Below are 26,007 nucleotides of genomic sequence, written 5' to 3' on the forward strand. Positions count from 1 at the left end.
GAAATTTCCTTTTTTAATTTGTGGATTACGAGCAGACAAATATAATAGAGATATTTCTTTCAAGATCACTTATGAAAGTAATGACACGTCACAAAATGACAGGATGTAAAACCATCATGAAAGAAATCTATTTAACTCTAAAATGCCTGTATACCATTAATTATTATTCAGTTGTGCAGTGACACCACTGATGTGTGGTTAAGTTGAAATAGCAAACAGAATGGCTGCATATGCTGGAACACATTAAAAAAGTCGGAATGAGCAAATGATAAACAAACTACACAAGAAAAAGAGCAAGTAAAAGCACCAGGCTCTGAGAAGCAGGATTTAATGACACTTTGCAGTCTCAATGAAACTCGGTCAAAGCCATTTATCACTGTCTCTGTACCTCAGTAATCTCAAGAGAGGTGCCCACACCACTCCATCAGACACACAAACACACAACTGAAGTATACACAGTCCCGAGGTCATAGTGCCAGGACTGTGTGGGAGCTGAGCTGTGGTTGACATGGAAACTGCATGAATTTACAGCAAGTAAAACATGGTAAAAATCACCTGGACAACAGAAACACACATTTGACCAAATCTGCTTCTATGGCCGCGCTACTTTACAGAAGACTTTTCTATATAAGACTTAACAAAAATCAGCTCAACTTAAATAACCTAAACATCCTAAACATAGAAATCCCTCAGCACACAATATCCTTTCTTAAGATTAACAGCGAGAATACAGAGAAATATTCACCTTTCTTGCGAACGACCTCCTCAGTCTCAGGTTTCCGTGAGACAGACACCACCTTCATCAGCAGTCTGTTGCCCCCTTGTCTGATCAAGGATACCACTTGCTTATGGCCAACCTTCACAACATTCACTCCATTCACCTACGAGTACACAAAGATAGAAAAAGGAGGTGAACATAACCACACCACACTTTTTTTTGCATTATACTGCTGCAAACTATTTGTCAAGATTATGTTTTTTTATGAGGCTTTAAAGCATTAATTTCAGACAATACATGCTTTCTATGACTTTAATGAGTAGGTGCAGATATTCTTGTATTCATTACAACATCACAGGATTTTACAAAGTCCTGCAGCTGTTTCAGAGACCATCACTACTGTCGTCAGTTCTGACACAGATTCAGATGAACAAGTGGGAAGCTGTCCTCAATTCACCTCAATGAGGAAGTCCCCTGTCCTCAGACCAGCCCTCCAGGCCACTCCCTCCACGTCCACAGACTCCAGGTATTGCAGGGCAGGGAACGCTGGGGTTGGGGTGAACTCCTCAATGGGCGTCTCAGCTGAGAAGAAAAGCAGAGACAAACCGCTGAAAACAATGAAGTGATGATACACAGTATGTGGTCAGTTTATTATTTATCTATCTGTAGTACAAGTTCATTAAATGAGAACTTATGAAATTCATTGAAGAATTGAATATATTAATTTCTTTTTAACAGATATTCATATATTTAACTGAAAGTTTTAAAACTTTGTTTTAAATAGTTTAATTGTTGTTTTAATAGTCATGTTGAAGAAGGGTGGCTCTGCACGCATCGTGAAGGTCAAGGGAAAAATCAGCAGCATAAAAAATAAGACTAGCCCTAACTCTTACACATTTCTACAAAAAGTTAATCATCAAACTCAACCTGAGGGTCATGTATTTTTGGTTTTAAATTCAATCCAGTTCTTCACATGGTGTTGAATCAATGAGATTGACTTATTGTATTCTTATAGTTACATAAACCCATCAGTTATAACATCATGACAACTGACAAGTTTAATGAACGTCATGATCATCTTTTTCAGCGGCACCTATCGGTGAGGGGATATGTTTGGCAGCAAAGAAACATGTTGTCCTCAAGGTTGATACGAGTGATGAAAAACAAATGGAGAAGTGAAGGATGGGAATGACTGACACGGACCAAGCTGTAATGGTTCGACGACTGGGTCAGAGCATCTGCGAAACTGCAGTTCATGTGGGTCAAAATTGCATAGATCAGAACTAGACCTTAGAGCAATAAGAAAGAGACCTGGGGAGGCACAACAATGTTGACTTGGTCTCCAAACTCTGCAGTTTGCTATTCAATCTGTCATTTGTGAGATACGCAAGTACATTCTATCAAAGCCCCAGTTTGCATCATTCAGGAATTCAAAGATCTGCTGCTAATGTTTTGGTAACAGATACCGCAGTGAACCTTCAGAAGTCTAGTGGAGCCCATTTCTCCTTAGGTCACAGTTTATTTTACCCTCATCTGATCAGATACCGTGAAAGCTGATCAGTAGAAAAGGCACATGCTTACGCTTTCTCCTTTGCATGTATTTCCCCATTCCACATGCACACTAATGTAAAGCACACAGGCACACTTTGTTACATGAGTGTTACCACAAACTGTATTCAGTTTTGGTGCAACTATGACACTGACACAGGAAAGCTCTCAAGCGTGTTGCAATCTGTATTTGTTCATAAGTGTGCTTAAGTGTGCATGTGTGTCTGTATAAAGCTTGAGTTTACATGAGTGTGCATATGTGAGGGTGCTAGGGAGTAGAAAACTGAGTGCGTAGAAGGGAATGGGGTGAGCCAGGATCCATGGTAGTGAGTGATGAGGCAGTAAAGCACATTCAGACTCCCGGCAAGGTGCCTGAGAAGGGTTGCCATGGTAACCAGCCTGAGCAGGGAGCTGGCACGTGCAGGAGTAAAAACAGTCTGCCGTGATGGAGACATGTAGGGAGGGCCATCTTGGTTTGAAAAACAAGAAGGTGTTAAAAGTGAAAGAGTGTAAATTTGGTTTGGAATTAATGGATGAGAAGTTCATGAAGAAGGAGAGAGAGGTGGAGGAGAAGAAAAGAACAAGGTGAGCCAGAGGAAAGATGGGAGAAATAAGAGAGGAGGGGAGAAAGGAGGGTGTCTCGACTGAGGCTGAACGCCATGTGTGGAGAACAGATGGGACAGCTAGCCGACAGCTCAGCCAAGGATGACGCCACCAAAGGGGCTATGTGCGTTCACACACTTTCACACACGCACACTGACATAGAAGCCTGTGTGCATCTGAGTATACCAGCTGAGTGTTGACCAAAGCTGGTCGTGTTGTTGACTCACACAGCAACAATACAGACTGAGCCATAGTCTGACTCAGATCAACAAACTGCCTCTGATTTCAGAGCTCTCACACGCTGAAAACACGTAGGTAGAGAGTATGAATGATTTTCCAAAGGTGTTTTGAATGTGAGTGTGTGTGTGTGTATTTGTGTTTTTGTATCTCACCTTTGGCTCCCCGCAGGACAAAGCCAAAGCCCTCATTTTCCTTCTTCTGTAAAACAGCATTCTTCTCCTCTATGATATAGTCACTGCCAAAAAGAGAGCAGAGGGAGAGCAGGTATGAACCCAACACCATCCTCACCATAAGACAGAGGGCTGGAGTGCATGGGGCAAGAGAGGGAAGAGGGTCAGAGGCAGAGGGGGGCAAGAAGTGGGAGGAGATGGAGACACACGCTCACACACACAAGCACACACACACACAACCACACAAACCTGAATGACACCTCCTTTCCTATTAACCAATCAAGTTCAGAGCCAGACAGTCAATACAGCTCAGGCTTTTAAACAGGTGTAGTTGTATTTTCAGAGAGACAAAGTGAATGAAAGAAAGAAAGAAAGAAAGAAAGAAAGAAAAAAAGAAAGAAAGAAAGAAAGAAAAAAAGAAAGAAAGAAAGAAAGAAAGAAAGAAAGAAAGAAAGAAAGAAAGAAAGAAAGAAAGTCCTTGTGATTTAAGCACTGTGAGGATAAAACCTGAGAGTGAATCAATTTTCTGCCTTATCCTTCTGATGGGACTTCAGCTGAGGAGAGAATAGACGGCCTCTGTTAAAAATCTGACAGTGATGGCTCAGACTTAATATCATCCCGTAATAAAAAGAGGGAATATAAAGCAAAGTCAGTGAGTAGCTCATCACTCTGCCTTATTTCATAATTGTTGTAAGAGGCTGTTGGATAACCTGTACTGCTCTGAACACACATTAACTGTTATTTTCAAGCCAAACTTCCACGTCCAAAGCTGGTGAGCCAGAATTAGAGCAGAGTTAGTCAAAGCAAAGCAAAGTTAGAAAGACTTGAAGAGTTTCATTTTCAAACCAATTGTTTCCAGCATCAAACTTTCAGCTACGTGTAAAGTGCAAGCTGTGATGATTGAATACAAATTTATGACCACATTGCTCCTGTACTGCAGACTGCAAACTACAAAACAGATAAAAAGCAGTAAAGCAAATACTGATGTTATCTTTTCTTTTCACACCACACTTTGACGATGGGGACTGATGCCAGGTAACAGCCTGAACAGCTTTACATTTTTACTAATTTGAGTTGTTTTCCGCATTTTCATGCTTCTTCATGGCTAAGGCTAAAATAGAGTGTAAGCATTCAGGCTGTAGGGGGCTGCAGTCTATCAACGTGGTTACACTCATCCGTCTCAGACTTACCATGGGAACACAGAGCTCCTGCTGCTGGAGCCAGCAGACCCAAAACAAACCTTTCTGCAGGGGGGAGGTCAAAGGTGTACTTTTATAAAAGCTATCATTCCACTTTTGTAATTATGATGCACAAAAACAAAATAGTGCCCTTTAAGAGTCACTCAGATGCCTTGTTTCAGTCCAAAGCCTTTAATCCACTTCGCTTTTATCTCTGCTCTGCTGCAAACTGCTGCATTAATGTAATATGCTGACTTTCCTTGCTCAGAATCTTAATCTGTCTTCGGTCTCAAAATCAAATGTTTTCCGTAAAACAAACAAACAAACAAAAAACTTTTTGATGATGTTATTCCACTCCACCAGACTGTAAATCAGATTTTTCTCTGAAAGAGTTCACTTATTTATATGTTGCATTAGCTCCTTGTAACATCATTTCTGCATCATAAACACTTACAAACATATTTCCCATGAAGCTCTTAGAAAGAAAGCCCCCTCTCTCCCCAACACATGCCCCAAGAAGCCTGGTTTTGTATGTGTGAACATTTCAGCCTGTATGTCTGCATTAAAGAAGCATGCATTCTTCTTCAATACAATTCTCAAATGCAGTAGTATGTAACTGTCAATTGCAGCCTCATATTATTTTGGTTATCTTAGGCTAGTGTGTCTGGGTCAAAATTCTACAAACCACATCTCTGACAACAGAAAACATTTGTTTGCTTTACACCCTAAACACAAGGACCTGACATTTTAATGATGGCTGAGAGGAAAGCTGAGGAAACCACTTACACTTTGTTCAAATTCAAGAAAGACCTAGACTGATGATGACATTTAAGTGAAGGTTTTCATCTTTACAAATCACATATAAACTTCAAGTTTTCTTTTACCTCGTAAAACTGACTCAGAAGATGAAGAAAGTTCTGACCATTTCTACACATTAAATGCCAACTTGAGACATTGAGGGGAAAAGATTAAAGATAAAGTGAGTTATTCAATTAAACATTCAGCAGTGACCTGGAAAATTACGGCAAAAAACTTTGTACGTGTCTACATCTGTGCATCCACATGGGTATTTGCACAGAAAAAGTTATGCAATACAATTTCTCATGAGCTGACGACCTGAGTGCACTTCCAATCTGATGCCTTTAGATGGCAGCAACTTCATAAATCTCTTCTCCACATGGACTCATTTACTCCCACTATGACAAGGATGCAGTATAATCACTAATACAGTTTCTGCAGGTGAGTATACATGAATAAACAAGATATAGCCATTACACAAGCATGCCTAGTATGGCTTAAAGGCTGTACCTGTATGAGGTGAAGTTGTCGTAGGATCCCACAGTGTAGTGTCTGAACAATCTCTTGGTGCGGTCCTCTCTTGTTTCTGCAAAATAGATCAAATTGGATGTCATGAAAGCAGAACAACAGGCAGTATATAACCTCCGAGTGTGGTTTAAATATTCTCCTCTTTTATCAGCAGATATCATCTTTGACAGGAAACGATGTGAAAGGCAAAAAGTGAATAAGTGTACGACATTAGGTGAAAACTGAACATTCAGGTCTGATTCTTGTATGAAGCCACACATAATGGAAAGAAATGACACTGTGATGCGTGTTTGTTTTCAGATTGAGAACTGGACAGAGGTGCTCTTGCTTTTACCCACACATCATCCCAAGCTAAGATTTAAAATGCAAAAGTGAGGTCAGACACATGTTTTAGCTCTTTTAGCACTTAATAAACTGAGTAAATGAGCTGTAGCTGGACTTTTCAGATATGCACTGCTTATGAATTTGGACATACAGTTGAACAGTTCATTGTTTATGTCTGATTCTGTTTTGCTTGAGTCTTTTTATATCCTCAGAAATCCTAAAATTGTTAAGGTGGTTACCCCATACGAAAATGTCAGAGAGTAAAAAGATGTTAAATTAGCAGAGATATGTGTTAAGCATCCACAATTTCCATTATTTTACAGTTTTGTCCTATTGAGATAAAACATCTCTTTATAGACATACACAGAGAATAAGTTACAGTTCACAGTAACAGAAATTTTAAATGAAAGAGGAACAGTCTAAGACTCAGTTTTGAAACCAGGTAAGCTAAAAACAACATTATACATAACATGCTTTAAATAAAAAAGTGTATCACGTATTTGTTTATATGTTAAGGAGTAAATAAGTGAGTTTTGGTTGATATTGAGGGGACAACAAAAACAGATTAAACACACGCATGCATGCACACACAAAATAATACCATTAATCAGAAATAGTTTCATTTTGAAGTTGGAAATAAGAGTGTGATAACAATATCTAATATTTGATCTTGTTTAGAACCAGATTTTAGGATTTTCAGTAGACCTATTCAATACTCTGACCTTTGATGGTTTTTTATGTTATTGTTTAATCTTTTTTGCTTCATCAATAACACACTGCACCTCTGCTAAATAGCAATATGCTGACTTCACAACCCGAACACATTTAAGGACAAACACAAACTCTTAATTGGGCAAAGCAGTGAAAGCAAGGGGCTGTCCTGGAGCTGATGTGAGACTCACACAGCACGACGCCATGAAAATAACTCTAGGTCACTTTTCACTGCTGCAGTTTAAACAGGGTATACCACGTCAAGTTGTTTGACAATCTGAGAGACAGAGACATGTAAAAGAGACCCAAATCAGCTAAAAGACTTTAAGTGGCTGAAATCCTCAGATCCACTTCAGTCTGACAATCTGAGTGTCTGTGTGACTGACAGCTTGTCAGCTGCAAACAACTTGAAGCTCTGATAACTAAATCCACTGGCAGTTGGTGACACACCAGAGGGCAAAAGAAACATTTAAACCATGATCTTGCAGTCTAATCAATATTCTCGACAGCACGCTTCATCCTCAGCCTGCTCCTCTTCTCTTACCTTCCTTTGCCTTACTTAAGGTGTGTGTTTTTGCTCCCCCCTTCCCCAACCCTTAGAATTGGTTTTCAACTCTATGAATCTCATTCTTCCATTCATACTGAGTCACTTGTTTCAGTAGCCAAGGTTTTTATCTGCACAAACAGGATCTTACTCAATGCTGTTGATTGCTAATTTGAACCCTGGGAATTAAGTGGAGGCCAAGTTAGGTGTAAAATACAGAATATTTGTTGGACTCCTTACGAACTAAGAGTTAGATACATTAGAAAATGTCAGAATAAGTGGCTCCTGACATATAGCAAGGGACCTGGTTGCCCACTCAGGAGCTGAAAAGGAAACTGCAGGGATCTAAGAGGAATGATGAACTTTCAAAGGTTTGTTGAGGTAACTTGACATCAACCCTCACAGAAGATATATCACAATTCTGTAAAAATTAAAACTTTTGTTGATCTATTTCCTGCAGCTGGGATCATTCTTAATCGGGAGTTAACAGAAGTCCACTGACTATCCGACATCTATGAGTTGGAGTTGATTATGATTGGAGGATTTTAAGAGCAAGAAAAGGACAATTTTTATCTACCAGGTGGAGTAATCTGTACACTATTGTGAAAACAAAGTGATACGCTGCTGAACTTCCTCAGTGGGCAGAGTCATGAAGTCTTTATAGACCCCTTTGCAGCGTTTTGAAAAAGTGTTTCTAAAATTGTGTTCCGCCAGTGCCCCCTAGTGGTCTGCCACAGCTGTGAGTACATTGCTATTTTCAATATTACGGAAGCGCATTGCATTCACTGGATAAAAAAAAAATCGACACCTTATCTCGTAATTACGAGATCCTGATCTTGTAATTATGAGATAAGATCTCGTAATTATGAGATAAGATCTCGTAATAATGAGATAAGATCTCGTAATTACGAGAAAAGATCTCGTAATTACGACATCAGGATCTCATAATTACGAGATCTTATGCTCATAATTACGAGATCAGGATCTCATAATTACGAGAAAAGCAAAGTGGAAGTTTCTTCTTTGTGGAATATAATACGGAAGTACAGAAGCGTAAATCCTACTGCAGTGATGGAGCTGTCCCAGTGCTATCAGTGGCGTGGCGTGGGGATTTTTTTATTCATTTATTTTCTGAAGAAGCCAAGTGAGACATCCTTTTTGACAGCAGAATCTGCATTTTTAGGCGAGATGTCTAAAATATTTTACCCTGAAACATCCTTAACCGTCCTACACTGCTTTTCTTACCTACATAAATTTGTTATGTCTCTCAAGGAGGAACAAAAGCAATCATTGGAAATCAACTGAGCTTCTGTGAGCAAAAATAAAAACCTTAAGCTCTAATTATTTCTCAGGAAACCCCCCTTGCAGAGTGGATGAGGGTAGAGTAGAGAACGCTTGGTCTGACAGCATCTTCCTTTTTGGCAAAAGCTTGTCTTATCTGGGTTGATAGGGATGTTGGCAAACTGCTGAGGTAGTGGTGTAGTTTTAAGTAGAAGTTAAGTGTTGAAAAGTTTAGTCTAGTAACATTTTGTAAGTTACTTTATATCTGCTCAGAGGAAGACAGTTACATTGTGTTGTTACTGATGTTTGAAAGAAAAAAGTGATAAAGGAGGAGAAATGCAATGGGTAAAGTTTTAGATGAGTCAGCACATGAGCACTCATTCAGCCTGATCATCAAAAGCCTTCACTTCAAAACAGAACAAAGGGAACAGAAAATCAGCCAAATGCTGAATAATTTCAGGAGATGATGAGCATTACTGGGCCTGATAACAGCATTTTGTGAATATCTGTATATGCATTTGTGTGTGTGTGTGTGTGTGTGTGTGTGTGTGTGTGTGTGTACAGCGTGTGATACACAGTGTAAGAGTGTGAAATGCAGCTCATTCATCAAAGCTGTCATCTATTTGGTAAAGCCCAGGAGCATCTGAAGGCAGGGCTCTGATAGCACAGATAACCTAAACTCCCCCTCCATCTATCACACACACACACACACACACACACACACACACACACACACACACACACACACACACACACACACACACACACACACTAAAAGGTGTGTCTACTATAAGTAATGTTTTTAAAACTGAATGAATGTTGGGAGAGTTTTCTCTTAAGAAGAGGAAGTCGTGAATCAGCAACAGATGCGAGTATAAGAGCAGCATCCTTCTATCTGCACCTTAGCTACAACATCTGGGGTGCCAGGGAGGCAGATAAGGACAGAGATAAGAGTGAATTTGACTCAGAAAATCATCAGCTATAAAGAAACCTTGAAACAAACACCTCAGAAGCTGTCAGTGGGTGGTTTTTAACGTACAGCTAATCTTTTATTTCCTCATGAAAACATCATGTTCACTTTCCTCTACTTAAATACTCACACAACACTGAACCATGTACAAAAAGGATAGCTTGAGAAAACAGTGTTTAGTTTTTTTTTTTATATATAAATAAAGCAAAAGAGCACAGGAAATGTTATTTTCTTCTGAACACTGTGAGGGAAAGTGTAAGTGCACCTCAGGACGTGACCTCAGAGTGTGGTGAGATAGACGTTCTGCTGCACAGCAGATGCTGCATCTGCTGATGAAAACACAGATGATGGAGCTGGCATAATTAGAAGAAAAAAAAGATTTGTTGTACATTAAATGTAGAACGGAAAAGTGAAAGCTGTTCGAAGATTATATTGAGCTGCTTGCTATTGGACAGACGGTGACATATGCAAATATATAAAAACACACACACAAAACAAAAATGTGTAAAAATGTAAAGCTATAATATATAATATATAATATAATATATCTCCTTCAATATACAAAATTGTTAAGCTCTACCTTCTGAAATAGCTGTTCTTCCTGGCCGTGAAATAGAAAATGTTATATTTCAAATACAGAGAAGGCAGTTTGCAGCTCAAACACCTGGACTATACGGTGCACTGAGAATAACCACAGTACAATAATTAATATGAAAGCAAACTGTCATCAAACTTTTCAAGCAATCTTAATGCAGTTACTCAGTAAATATGCTTGTCTTCAACCTGTCGAAAACCTTTTCAAACGTTTCAATAAATTAGGACCACACAGGACTCCCATACCTTACAGCTTCAGGGGAACTACACAGACTGAAACTTGTGGCAAAGGAAAAGAGTGAGCTTAGCTTTCCTTTAAAACTGTCTTTGTACTTTGCCGACAAGTAGTAACTTTGTCTTGACCAGGAATTCATTGACCTGCTTGCAAAACACAAAAATGGGGAGACACTTGATATTAACTTGTGTCCAAAGTCAGAATTGGACAGCTTGAGGCATTTATCGTTCACACCTAACATCTTATGAGTGTACTCTGGAAAATTAGTCTTACGCAATAGCACAAAAGACACATCAATTAACAAGGCTTAAACCTAGTGTTTACATTAAAAAAAATCTTCAAAAGAATCTATATATTAGTTTTACTTACTTGATTTCAGTACAATAACATTTGCAAGTTATTCACCAAATTATAGGACATAAAACAGCTAACCATGGTCGCAGTTTTCTTTAAAGTAATTTTTGGGGATTTTTTTGCCTTAATCTGGATAGGAGAGAGGACAGAGGATAGTGGAATAAACAGGGCGAGAGATGGGGAGTGACATGCAGGAAAGAGGCCACAGGCTTGATTTGAACCTGGGCCTCCACATGAGGGTGAACCTCATGGAGTGCCACCTAAACCACCAGGCCATCTACGCTCCACAGACTTTTTTTTTTTTCAAATGAGCATTTTTAAAATGGGGCCCTGTGTCATAAAGTCAGAATATATCAGCACTTAAAGTTGTTCATATTTTAGCCTTTTGAATGGCCATTATACATTTCAACACATTAGAAATTCATCAAAACATTTTAGCCTCAGTGCCAGGATACGTATGATGCATACAAACACACCTGAAACTGCCCTTTGATTTGAAACTGGAAAAGACTTAAAAAGAGATGAGAACGGTTATGTTTGAGTAAGCCAGTCCTGAAAAAACTGAAGTGTGAAGGGTTTCAGGATTACAGTTAGTAAAGTAAAAAACTGTTAAAACTATTGAATCTGTTACCATCAGAAACAACACCATAGGAGTGTCATACCTTCTTCCAGCCACATCCTGGCTGAAAGTTTTATGAAATAATTTTAAAAACACTCATCTTGGATTAAAAAAACAAAAAAAAAACAAAAACAAAACAAGACATGTAGAAAACATTTTTTTAACTTCTCAAGGTAGACCTTAGGTCCACGGAATCTAAAACTTTATGAAGAGTCAACTGTATAATTTTATTGATGTGTTATTGGTGAAGACTCATTGATAAAATGTGAAACAAGCTGGTTGTTTATACTTGCTGGTAATATCTGCGAACACAGTGAGTAATATCTGAGATGAAAGCAAATTTAGCACATCAAGCCTTGTGTCATGCTTTAACATTGCTGCTCTCTCTGCAGCTCTGTTCAACCTGCTTCATCTCTGAATCCTGCTGTAACAAATGTGCCTTAGCCCACAGTTGCTTTCTCATTTTGTAAAAATTGTAACACCTTCACTGTCCTTGTCTGAAGGGCGCAACACTCACGCCACACACACACACACACACACACACACACACACACACACACACACACACACACACACACACACAAATGCATGAAAACAAAAACCGACAAACACACTCACTCTCTGAGTCCTGCTGATTGAGAATTAACCTAGGCTGTTTACCACAGATAAGACCTTCACACACACACACACACACACTCACACTCACGCCACACGCACACACACACACACACACACACACACACACACACACACACACACACACACACACACACACACACACACACACACACACACACACACACACACACACACCTTTCTACTGAGTCTCATTGACTTTTTAATTCTTTACTTCTACACATCTTTTTCCTTTTCTCCTTCGTCTCTTTATTCTTCTTCACCCACGCTGTGAACTTACTTAAACCTCTCTGACCTGGTGGAAAGGATACTTAGTGGTGGCTGTGATAACTCTGAGGTCTCCATGTACATCCTTTTAAAAAGTTTCAATAAATTAGGACCGCACAAGACTCCCATACTTTACAACTTCAGGGGAACTACACAGACTGAAACTTGTGGCAAAGGAAAAGTGTGAGCTTAGCCTCCCTTTAAAACTGTCTTTGTAGTTTGGACTGTGTCAGACCTCTGAAGGTGTGCTTGGGATCAGGCAAGACGTTAGCAGCAGATCCTGCCAGTCCTACAAACTGTGAGGAGGGGCTCCTCTAATGCACATCTGTAAGCCTTGGCTACCTGTGACCTTGTTGCCAGTTAACAATTACAATTTCCCTTCTTTGAACTTCTACTGGTACTTTTGCACTTGTTCTGGCCAACTAACAAGATCTGCAGTTTTAAGAATCCTGTTCCCCAGTTGTTTAACTATCACAAGTTGCTCACATCCTTACAATTTCACCATTTCACCTACAGCACACCTATCAACACTAAGAGTAAAATGTTCACTTGCTACTATTTCCACTCACAAATGCCACTGTAATGAAACCCATTTCTTTATTAACTTCATGGTCAGGGGTAATAATGTTGTGGCCAATCAGTGAACATTTACAACACAAGTCTAAAACTGATGCAAACCAGCAGTAGTGAATAGACCCAAAGTCACAGACATGTATGAGGTCTTAAAAAATCTTGGACTCAAGACTTTTTTGGTCACATTTCTCCGTGCTCTTCTTGACCACTTCTTCTCAAACTTGAGTGTTTGTTGATTCCAACACCAGCTTGTTTTTAAAATGTCAACTAAAACATTTCATCAGTGAAGCAAGTTTTTAAGAAGTCAGCCATAACCCATCCTTCATATGTTTTATTGTGGCAAACGAACTTAGCCAGTGAACAGCAAACAAATCAGAACCTGCCTCCTCTCAAATGTAAGCTTCACGTTGCTGTGGCTGATAGGATGTCAAACCAACAGTTGCTATCACAGAAAGAAATATCTCATATTAATGCACCTTATTTTTGAAAATCAATTCTCAAGTTTAAAGTCCTAAAGGTTTAAGACTATAATTTATTCAAAATTATTGCTGAGTCATTGTTTACAGTTTTGAGTTGTTCCAGATTTCAGCAGTGGCAGACAGAAACACTGTGGCAGGGAGAAATGTTGAGGACAGAACCTGGAGTTCATGTTCTGTTTCTGGAGACTGTCAGGATTTGTTCAAAGCATCTGAAAGGATCATGTGTTCAAAACATAAGCAAGTTCATGCATTTGATCAAATAAAAGTGTTTTAATTTTTATGCCAGGGGCATTTTAACTCCACCTTGCCTGAAAGTTTCAACTGTTGAGGCTAACAATTGATGACACTCTACAACTGCTAAGAGGTTGAGAATGGAGGAGAACACAGGGAGGGAATTAAGTAGGGCAAAGACTGTTTTTGGATACAAATTCAAAAAGACATCTTGATCAAAAGTGCAGACTTGGACAATGACAGAACAAGATGAGGTAAAATTTCAAAACTGAAAGTACTAAAAGAAGAGAGTAAAGAAATGAGGGAGCAGGACAAAGATCTACAGGGGCTATGTGAGCTTAAATGCTATTTTTTTGTAGTAGAAACAAAATAGAAACAAACCAAACCATGGCAGAGAAGTTGTATATCATTGACAGTCATGACAAATCTATCACACACACACACACACACACACACACACACACACACACACACACACACACACACACACACACACACACACACACACACACACACACACACACACACACACACACACACACACACACACACACGTAAAAGCACTCTGCAACTTCATGAATAAACCAAAGCTTAGCTTCCATTTGTGGAGCAGGGTGAGACTGAGATGTCAAAGACAGAAAAACTAACAGGAGTAAAAAGTTGGTGATCCATACGACCTTAAATCATCTGAAGAGACATTATGAGAACAAAGTTATGTTTGTAATTCACGGTTAAAAAGTTTAAATATAATGTTGAGTAAATTAAAGCAGTCGTAGTGCGCTCTTCTTTTCTAAAACTGGAGAATTTTGAAACCAATCAGTTTTCTGCTCTATTTCCACAAATTCTGAGTCATGTTATATTTCTTGATTCAGTGAAACCATTTCATGCAGTACTGAAATGTAGTAGCGAACAGTGTTTCCTTCCAAACCCAGTTGCAAAGAGCAGTTTAACAGGTAGCATCTTACCCCAGTACAGCCGCTGGCATGTGGAGTTTGGTTGCTCTGCCTTCACGACTGTAACCACCCCATCTATCCTGCTACACATCACAGGCAGATCTGACACCATAACTGGACAACAATCCATTTTACTGAGCTCTATCTTTACAAAATCCACCTCAGGACTTCGTTTAGGAAGTCATCTCTCTGTTCATCCACTCGTCCATCTGGGCTTGAATGAGCCATGTGTTTCATCCTCATCTTCCTGTGCAGATGGTTAGAAGCACTCCTGAAATTTCCACAGAGCTTTTCAAAAATCCTTTAAAACATCTTCCCCGTAAAAGGACTCCAAATTTTCTTCATTTTCTGAGTAAAATATGGCTTCCTGTCTGAGTGTGTTGAAAAGAGAGCGTCCCATCTGCGTGAGCTTTCAGCAAACAACTCCAGCCTATATTTCAAATCTCTGGTTCTCTGCAGTTTGTCTTTTCCTCCTCCTCCTCTCCGTCAGAATTGGTTAGTCTGCAGAAGAGCCTTCAGAGAGTTTGTTGTTACCGTGATAGTGTCAGAAGCAGAGACCAGCTGTTATAAATACCTCTGCTCTGTCAAAGTGCATGCCTTGAATAATTCAGTCAGATCCAGACAACAACAAGCGACTACAGTACAAGCTCTTCAAACACGCTGACAGCTCATCACTATGCAGCTTTGAATCAAGGTCAAGACAGGGATACAGTACCACAAACAAAGACACAAGAATTAAGGAAGGAAGCAGAAGGGTATGAATGTTAAATAATCAACAACTGTAGCTTCAGTTCTGACTCCTGAAACAAACCGTACACTAAATAAGGACAAAAACTATAACAAGAGCATCAGAAACAATCATGGTGCTTAAATAAATCCATCCCATTCAACGTGCTGTTTCAGGGTTAAGGTTTTTACAGTTTGAAGAATGGGAATATTTAGCCACATGTAGCACTTCTAGATTTAAATTATCCACTCTCACTGTCTTCGTCTTACTTTGCACAGCCACCACTCACTAAATACAAAAGCATGTGTACTGCCCTGCCCATTCTGAGCTATGGTAGATACATGGTGGTGCAAGAAAGTGACATAGCTCATATGCAGATAAAAAAAACTGTCATCATACGTCAGGTCAAAGTTCAATTATTTGAAACGTAATTTGCGGCAAAATGCCAAAATGGTGGTATTGTATTTTTAAGAAACAATGAAAAGAGAGGCTGCTTCAGCTGGCCACGTTCCCATTTTTCAAGCTTCATATTCATTTTCCAGAGTCAGATGCTTGGACATGCAATGGCTGAACCAATTAAATTGACTGGGACATAATGACTACAGCATTACATGTTATCTTGTCATAGCACTGTGCTCCTCTGCTGAAGCTTGTTGCTTGCTTTGGGAGACAACCATGCACAGTGAGCTATGGAAATGCACCCAAGACACGCAGCACTCATATGGCACTTAAGCATAAATAAATACACAAAGAAACAAATAAAAATACACCCCTGACTAATATCTCATGACTTGAGAAAATTTTCAGGAATTCCCATTTTGTTCTGTTGGATTGCAAGGTTATGAGTGGAGTTTCAAAAGGGAGTTAGTGGAGTAAGAGACAAAAAAATAATAGTAAAAGGTAGGTAAATTGTTGAAAGCTGCATTTAACCTAACCAAGCTGTTCATCAGCTGATCAAAAGTTGAATATCATAATCTTAAGAATGTTGATCTAAGCTGAAATCTGTGTTCTTTTTGACAGATTGCAAGGAAATTTAAAAAAAGAGACATCAGTTTCAGACCATGGATACCCTTTGTGATGCCATCCTCACTGCATAGAGCAGTTTGAATTTAAATGCAGCTTTCAATACATTACCCTAATTTCTTTTGTTCCTTCTTTTTGCATTTTGAAGCTTGCTTACAACCTTCTCATGGCTCATCAGTGACAAAATGCAAATTTTTGTTTGAAGATTCGAATGATAATGTTGGAGCTAATTTTGTTGTTTAATATTGTTACACTTTACTATGATCAATAACCTCAGTGTTTCTCTGTGCCTCATTAATTAAATATTTGAGATGACCTGCCAGATTTTAAAAGACAAGGAGGTGATAGAATCACCAAACTCTCAGGTGTGGAAAATTACAGTTTGAGGAGAGCACTGATAAATGTGACCTGTGAATCTTCATGAGTCCAAAGCAACAGCAGCAACCCAAGTATACCACTAAAATAACTTGTGACCACCACAACTTGACCTGTTCCTCTTTGAGATATTACAGATATGACCTGCTGCCTATCCAAGAGGATAGACCCCTGACACCCTGGATGAGTCAAGTTCAAACGCAGACCTGAAAAATCTCTGAGTCACAGTTCATCTTGAAATAGATCTCTCACGACAGAGATTTGTCTTTTCTAATAATGGGGGAACAACAGGAGCGAAGCAGGGGGTGAAAGTTAAACAGCGATGTTCTTTGGTAAAGGTAGGCGGAAATTAGTCATGATCAGTCAAGGGGATGCTTCACAGCCCGGCCAGTGAAGATGTCATATGTGTATGTGTGTGTGAGAGAGAGGGTGTGCGTATTGGCATATTTTAGAGATGTAAAACCTCACAGCAGTGGAGCACAGCAGCTTCCAAATCATGGAAGTGAAAGACTTGTCCCAAACAAAATGATTCAGCCCCCTGTGTCCACAGATTACGTGTATGAATGACTTCTAAAGGTGAATCAGGTGTGTAAGTGCAGCCATTGCCCTGAAAAAAAGAGACCTGACTTCTGGAGAGAAATGAAACAACCTGTCCCGGTGTGTATAGGCTTGTTTATTTCTGTGTTTGTGTGTGCCTGTGACCTGCTGCTGTTGAGTGCGGCCCCTGTCAAACGTGATATGTCTCTGCTCTGCTGAGAGACTTGCTTCAGCTTTGATTCATTGTTCAAATAGCGTTGCCATCCATTATGATTTGATATGAATCCGTCCTCTAGAGAGAGATGGCTCAACACACTCGACTGACTTCTGATGAAAGCTTAGATAGTGGCCATCACTCTGCTGCCAACAAACAAACACAACACAGACACACACACACTCACACAAACACACACCTTGAGATGTGCTACAGCAGGACGCTTCATGTGGATTTTTTGCTATAGGTGTAAACAGCTGAACTCATCTTGAACTGCTGGTTTATAACACTGACTCAGCAAAACTTTGACAGCAAAAACATTTGTCTCAGTCTGTGGTTTTAACACCCTGTCTTCAAATATGATTGATTAGCTTACTATGCTAATCTGTCTGCTAACTCTACGAAGCTATAAGACTATAACTGATGTGTGTGGATATGTGTGTATAAGCATTGAAAAAGCATTTCCACATGAACGCACATGCACATCATCAACATCTACATTGCTATGCATTTCATAAGTCACTGTACCTTCTCAATTTGCAACATGCACGTTTTCTGTTTTAGTCTGCGCCACAGTTCTGCGCTTCTGAGGGTGCACGATCTGCTTCACTTTTTCTCCAGGAGGACATGGCTCAAGGAGTGCAGCAGATCACAAGAGAACCAGATGAAAACATGAGTATGAAAAAACAGGACAACCTAAGAGCGATGGGTTACCTCGCTTTTACAAGTTAAGTTTGTCATTCATCTATTACATATTAATTTGTGACTTTTGTGCGACCACTATGGTTGAGTACCCTACATGAAGCTCAGGCTTAAGTGTAATTAATGTTTAAAATTATATCCTAATTGTGCTATAACACACAGACAAGCTTAATATATATATATTCAACCGCATGCTCTATTCCCTGTCTGCCACCCTGTTCAGAGTGAACTGCTCTGTATACCCTGATACCTTGTGCTGGGCATGGTCTCTGTCCATTATGGACTCCTCTAGGATGCTTTCAAGACACTCTCTGTGTAATTTTAAATTACAACAAGAATGGGCACACAATCTGAGCAACATCTGGCCCAAATTGAACCTCACACGCCCCCGTATAGTATGTGCAAAGTGTGACAGAATTATCATCACAATCGATGTGTCACAATTAATCATGCTTAAGCACGGCACGGTTTGGATGGCCAGTGTGACCGGGCCCTTACTCACTCACAAGATACCAAGAACTACAACCTATGCTCATCCAAACAGAATGACATTAAATGCTTAGAGGTACGATTTGTGGGATTTTCCTAAAAAAATAAAATGTCAACTTTTACGGGAACAATCCTGTGTAGTTGTCACTCTGGACCTCTACACATGTGTGTCAGTGTCTGTGTCTGCCTTATACTCTCTCCTCTGCCTGTATATTGTTGTTTTGGTTGTATCGGGGCATGAACCGTCAGCCAATCACAGTACCCAGTGTGCAAGTGACTTTGCGTGTTGATTAGCAAGTGGAGAAAGCTATCCTGAGTGGCTATATAAGTGGACATAGCACAGAGAAAGAAAAAAAACAAAGTGAAACGAAATGGCAAAAAGATAAAACTTTTTCCTAAACAAGGGTGAAGCTTGGCTTGACTTTCACTCACTTTGGAGAGCAGCATGGAGCGAAGAGCGACATGAGTTAACTTTCTGCTGAGCAGGTATGTGTCAAATGCCCGTGATTAGCTTGTGCTAACACGCCAAGTCAGGTACATGGCTCTCAAGTCTCTCCCACGTTGAAACGTGATGTTACAGGTGGTTGCTAGGGCTAGTGGATGTGCTCATGTAGCTTCAATTGGAGGCTGTGGATGTGCGCTGCCCCTGGCACTGAGCCAAGGAGGAGGAGCCTAGTTTGAATTTCTGCTTTCTAACAAGTAACGGAAATTCCTCCAGACCCTACTTTTAACGTTTGAGGATACCAAAAACTACATCCTGAGCTCATCTAAGCAATATGACATAAAATGCTTAGCTGCGGTTACAATAAATAACAATACATCAACGAGCTGAGAGCTTACTGACATGTTGGATGATGGCATGCTGGAGGATCAGATTTATGTGTATATTTGTGTCTTCTTTAGAAAAGTAGGAAATATAATGATGTTCTGTCTCTCGCACAGCAGAAAGATTGGAAATTGCAAGAAAGAGAGTGTTGTTACCAACATGTCTGGCTTTGTTAACACAGAACCTCTTCCTGTTAGTATGCTACTTTTTTTGCAAAAGTTTGAGGGTAAAGAGCAGATCTGTCCTTGAATTGCTGATAACAAAACAAACTGAAAACAAGAGAAAGGGTTAAGGTTGCCAAGTTCCTGTCAAGTAGGCAAATTCCCTGTTAAAAGACAAATCTGAAGCTCAAATTAACCTTGTTGCTAGGGTGATGTATGTGGACTTGCATCAAAAATTATACTGCAGGTTCCCTGATTCACCAGACTCTAATCTAGCATGTTAACCATCTATCAAAATCAATTAGGTCAATTTTAAATCCTCACTTTTATAAAAATTTTGATGATACTCTGTTGTAAATCACTGTGAAAGTCTTTTTTTTCATCAAATGCCATTATAAAGCTTACAGATTTTAGAAAATCTGTCACCAAAGGAGCAATAGCTGTTAACCTTGTACCTAGAAGTGAAGAATAACTGAGCTTCAGACAGCCCACACAGACCTGCTGCTGTTGGGGAAATCTCTGACATTACCACAGTTTTGAAAAGAGGACTTCCTGTAAGATCCCTCCCAAATCCATTGCACCATCTCTTTATCCCCTCTTACCTCATTCTTAGACCCTACGCTCCTGCTTGCTCTGCCCATGTCAGTCTCAGCTGCCGCAGCAACGCTGATGCTTAAGCATTCTAGGGGAGTGCAGACACACTCCAAAACTTCTTAATGGGCAGGCTAAAAATAGCTCGTGCTGGATCTGACTGGGCTGATTCATGCTGCTGTGAGTCATTCAACTGTGCCGCGGCGTGAGGAGAGTGAGGGAATAGAAGGAGGGAGCACGAAGGAAAAGGAGGAATACAAGTTTGCATGCTTCTTAAGCTATCATATCATTGTCTGAACTGAGCTTTTCACCTTGAGTATGAGCTATTACAGTGAGAGTGAGAACGTTTAGAGGTCCTTTAGGACATCTGAGGCTTCAGAGTGACCTGAGAAAAATTGAGGCTAATAAAAGGAGAATGGGGCTGTTTGATTTACGTTTTGGCACGTCAGTCTCATATTAGAGGACAGTGGGATGAAGGGAGGGGTCTTAGACTTGAGGCCTTATGATCCCAACAGATTGAAGTCAACAAATTAACAGAGCAATTGCAGAAATGTGTGGCCCCAGGCAAATTGGTAGCATCATTAGAAAGGGAAGAGCAGTTCATACTCACATCATTATCCCCTCCATCACCACGGGTAAACATCGACTATTAACCTCAGCATACGGCCGGCAGCATGTGTGCTGTGTGTGCTGCGTGTGAGGGGGGTGTGAGCAGATTGGTTGGAAATTGTTGGGCAAATTCTACAGATTTAACAACTGCTTAGCTTGATTCAAAATATTCTGTACAGCACGGTTGAACAGAGTCTATTTTAACTTAAAAGGTGTGATTAATAATTATATCAGATACAACACGCCTCCCCAACACAACTGCATATCAGCCATTTCCCAGCTGCTCGCAGCGTTTCACCACTGCATCACTCATTGCATTGTAATGAATTCGATCAACAGTCTTGGCTTTTTTGCTCTCATTTTCTTCATCACTCACTTGTGCCATTTTCCCCCTCTGAGTTGAATTGTTCTCTCCCTCTGTGTCTTTCCTCCCTGTCCGTCCCCTTGAGCAGCAGCTAAAGATAAACTATTGGCTGCACTTAGCCCAGGCCATGCTGAGACAGAAAGAGCAGTGTGGTGAAGATAACAGAAAGTGAGCAGGTAGTGATTTAAATTGTGTCTTAATAAGATGGTCACCTGCTTACTGTCTCACTCTGCGTCTTGCTAGCTGCCTTTTTTCATCTCCTCTTACTCTGCAAGTTTGAAATAGCTTTTTCCATCACTTCATTTTTTGGTCTCTATCATTGCACTTTAAACCAACTCTGGCCAAGAGGAGAGAAAAAGAGATGGTTGTAGCAATAGATAAAGAGAGAAATTACCCTTAAATGATCAGAGGGCATAGAGAGAGGCAGAGAGACAGGCAGATAGTCAGGCAGGCAGACAGGCAGATAGATGGGCAGACAGGGGGCAGAGACAGAGAGAACAATTGTATTTGGACTTATTTGTACCCAGTGCTGTCACTCTTGCTTCACCAGGCTGAGACATATCGCACTAACTGTCAGCGATGATTGGCTTCAAATAAAATACTCTGTGTGCTCTGGTGTGTTCCAGTGTGTGTTTTCCTGTTTCTTTGTGTTACTTTGCCGCCGAATCAGTGTTGATAAGCAAGAGTGACACTGCAATGGCTTGGCCAATACAGAAATGAACATGCTATTCAATAATATGCTAATTATATTTTACTGTTTGATAAACTTTCCACTTCTGCTACAATTCTAATGCTGGGACTGAGTTTCTCTAGAGCAGTGGTTCTCAAATGGGAGTATGTGTGGGAGTTGCATGAGGGCACTCCAGGAGGTACGCAAGGTTCAAAAATGTATCTTCAAAAAAAACAGCAACCAAGCAAAATTAATTTGACTCTGTTTCTTTAATCAATGTTGAAATCAAATATAAGTTTAAGCTCATAAACTGAATAGTTTATATACAGTATGTTGTTCAATTCCATTAACGCCCCCCTCAAAAGAAAAAAAAGACTCTCATACCAGGTAACAACACAACTAACAGCATCGTGGTTGAAGCATAGCCGCAATGCTGCTGAAAACACAGAGGGACATGCGCTAAAGAAGGCAAAATTACCACTTGCAAATTCTATTAGTATTTGGAAAAATAAGCTTGATGGGATTTACGTCCACAAGTTGCAACCCACACCCGTTGTATTTTTTTGGGGGGGGGGGAAATTAGGCAACAGGTCACATGGAGTACGTTACTGAAAAAAGTTTGAGAACCAATGCTCTAGGGTTTATAGATTTAAGTTTAGAGCATAGATAATGTTTAAGGAAAAGTGACCATGTGATATACACAACACAAAATAATCTTGAATCCTTAATTATTGCATAACAGGACACATACCCAACCCCAAAACGTTTTCCAGGACTGGTGTCTGACCTTTTTTGATTTGTCTGAGTTGCCAGTTCTGTATTGCTGATCAAAATCATGAAAACAGTAGTAACTGAAGGAATACTGAGCTGCAAGGGTCAGCAGTCCTCAGCAAACATTTCCCCGACTCAAATGTGCAAGCAGAGAGAGGGATAAGAGAGACACAACTAACAGTATTTCATCAGACCTCATTAAGATTATTTGAAAAGCAAATGTTTTTTTGTCATTTCTTTTCATTATGATTTTATTATATTTGTTCCAGTCATGGCAATGTATAAATATCTCCACAAAAAAGAAGAAAACTATTTCCAAGTATTTACCTTCTCATTCAGTTTAATAACTTAAAGATGAATCATCAAATCAAATTTCAGTGTTTTCCAGGAAAAAGGTAAACAGGTTTTACTCTTAAGTGCTGTATAATAAGAGGTAATACAACAAAATCAAAAGAGAGACTGTCTGTACTGATTTTGTGGATTAATTGTCTGTCCTTTTTTTATACAGTACAAACTACTGTAAAGTGATGATTAAAAACTGATTGGGTTTGGTATCAGAGGGAAATAAAAATTCATTGTGTCAGAGAGGAAGGACAGGGGAGGAGGACGACACTTTTAATCCCTGAGAAATGGGTATCTTGGGGGTTTTCAGTTTTCCAGGATTTATGAGTGAGTGGGGCTCAATATAAGGCCAATCTCTCTACCTCCCTCCCTCCCCCTATTTCTTCCCCTCTGTGAAAGACAGTCTCTGCCATCTCCACTTTGCTGTCTTTTAGAGTATGCTCCACCATCCGTCTCCCTTGCTATCTGGGCCTTTCTTACCCACCTTTTCCTATCTTTTTCTCACAATGCATTTAAATGGGGTATTTAGAGATCCTGGCTTTTTTTCAAAACTCCACACATACTTTGAGGTAACCTCAATCTCTCAACACCCTTTTGAAAAGAGAGAAATCCCCAAATGGTCCCAGGAGATGCATAATAAACACACAGGAATTAAAAATAATATATGACAGACCTGTCTCACATCCAATATGTAATCCTTGTTTAGTGTCATTCAAAACTTTTAATTTACCCAGTGCCAAAATGTTTTCACAGTGCGACACATGTTTTTTATCCCATGGGATCAACAAAATAAGTAAACTGACACCTGAAAATCAAGTGACAGTCTAAACTGAGGTGTGCTCACAGTTATCAGGGTTATTGCTTGTTTTAAAAAGGAAATGACAAGTTTAAATCTACCATTTCTTTAAGAATACCAAGCCTTTTTTTTAGCATTTATTCTTTCTCTAACTGTTCATCCAAGCTTACACAAAGTAAGGTTAAGTTCAGCATTTCAAATATGGCCTCTGCCCACGATAGGCTTCAAAACTCTGTATCAGAAACAGTTTGGTGATGTCATGGAGACTGCGTCTGTATTTCATGGAGTCTATGGTTAAACCTTGGCATTAGTGAAAAACAGACAGAGAAATAACAGCTCAGACCCAACTGAGCAGCTGCCCCCTTATCCTGTCCCCTAACCCTACAGGTCATATTTGCTAACAGCAGTGTTTTACCACCAAGGCTAATGGCCTCCTGACCTGTTAATTGGAGCCACAGCCGGCTCTCCAGAGGCTGCAGGGCTGATGCTGGTTTCAGCAGGGTGTTTTACCAGCTTCTGACTGTAACTGATGATTTATGGACCCCCCACCCAGATAACACTCCACTTAGACTGCTTTGCTGCAAAGAGTTTGAAAATGATCTTGAAAAAGTTTCCCTTCTAGATTTATGGCAGATCATAATCCAAACTTTAAATTGAGATTATCAGCTGTAATATAGGTTATTTTGAAATGCTACTTCATAACTTCTTTGTAGTTTCTTAATCGGGTCGAGCAACACTGGACTGATTTACGGCAAGTCCAAGTTTTTATGAAAATACCACGTTGACTGATGAAGTTTAGAAGAGAGAAGAGAGATCTGTGTTTTTCTCTGCTGAAAACGATTTCCGTGATTAATTTTTGTAGCAATGGTGGACACAGGAGCCTAACTGTGAGACAGAAAATGAAATGAAGAGCAGAAGAAAGCTAAAGGGGAGAGTAATACAGCCCAAGCTAAAGGCTAAAAGGGCTAAACTGTGTGTGATATTGTTTATTCCTACCAACATGCAGCAGTTATTCTCCAGTGGTCTGTTCAAACTTGACTCTTTCAACAAAATGAAGAGTGAGGTTACGATAGCTCTGCTTGGTAGATAACTGGCAGGACATGACCTGAATCCACTAACATTACACATTATAGACTGCCAGTAGCGCAACACATGGATGGCTACAAAACTACTATATGGACTGACATTTTGCTTGTTGTTACGTTAGCCTACAGATACGTTGAAGCACCTGGCTGCTAGCAGTGCTACATATAGCCAGCTACCAACGTACAATACAAACTGCTTGCTGTCACGTTTCAAACAATAGCGCTACGTAACTGTACTAAATACCTTACCTTGTTGTGTTGTAGCCGATAAAAAGTTGTCTTGAACGAAAAAAAAATTGTTCCAAAACAAACACATGCCTAGTTAAAAGTCACATCTTTATGACAGTGTGTGTGTGACTTTGAGCCAGAAGGTTGCAAGGCAGTCCATTTAAAATAGATCCTCCTCATACCATCTTTAAGTTCATACTGTTTTATGTTGAATGCTCAAGCCATGTAGTCTCTGGAGTGGACTTGTCTGTCTTCTGTCACTTTCTAAAAAAAAAACCCTAATATTTGGAAGATTTTTTTTTTCATGCACTAACAAAAAAACAAAACAAGGATCTTGACACAGGCTTTCCTACTTCATGCATCAGAGAGTTAAAGAGAGAAAAAAACAACATAGAAAATCCATGAAATCAAATCAATATTTGTGTTAAATTATTGATTTTTCTTTGGTATAAGCAGCAACATAATATGCAGTGAGTGGGTTGTAATAACCAAAAGAGACCCTGAAAGGCTGATGTAGCTCAGCTTCAATCCAAAGAGGACATCTTCTTAATCCTTATGTTTTATTACCCCTTATACAGGTCTTGAACCCAGACACCTCAAAGAGAGTTTTTTTTTTTTAAACAAAATAACTACCTCAGGTGGAGCCAGTGTCAGGAATCTGGGAGTTATATTTGAGCAGGACTTTTTCCCCATATTCATATTCTATTTCATTCTCCTGCACCTCCATTGGCCCTGAATTAGCCAATGCTTCGCAGTGTGCACCCTGGGCTTTGACATGGAACTGCTTTCTTTATTATGTAATGTAACAGGTCATGTGGAGGAAGGTCCAAGAGTTACTAGCTGAAAGGGGGCACATTGCCATCTACCGTTGTGGAAACAGACGTACTTTGATCAATATATCAATTATTTCCCAGTGTTTACATGCTAAGACAAGGACAGTACT

At 39.7% G+C, this 26,007-nt stretch overlaps 1 protein-coding gene across 8 annotated transcripts in view; it reads right to left on the minus strand.

Moving 5' to 3' along the window:
- Positions 1-26,007, minus strand: part of shank3a (SH3 and multiple ankyrin repeat domains 3a) — a 138,796-nt gene that overhangs the window by 17,654 nt on the left and 95,135 nt on the right. For all 8 annotated transcript variants that reach the window (XR_012598873.1, XM_074676999.1, XM_074676997.1 and 5 more), the window contains 4 exons: positions 5,766-5,841; positions 3,262-3,344; positions 1,176-1,300; positions 746-881 (listed from right to left, as the gene is read on the minus strand). Coding sequence is in view for 7 of the 8 variants with exons in the window: in XM_074676999.1 (XP_074533100.1) it covers positions 746-881; positions 1,176-1,300; positions 3,262-3,344; positions 5,766-5,841 (420 nt within the window). In the remaining variant the exon portion in view is untranslated. The remainder of the gene's footprint in view (positions 1-745; positions 882-1,175; positions 1,301-3,261; positions 3,345-5,765; positions 5,842-26,007) is intronic.

Source organism: Halichoeres trimaculatus, unplaced genomic scaffold (genome assembly GCF_033239565.1).
Source record: "Halichoeres trimaculatus isolate MK-OKI-2021-1 unplaced genomic scaffold, fHalTri1.1 fHalTri1_scaffold_10, whole genome shotgun sequence".
In the NCBI taxonomy this organism is placed as follows: Eukaryota; Metazoa; Chordata; class Actinopteri; order Labriformes; family Labridae; genus Halichoeres; species Halichoeres trimaculatus.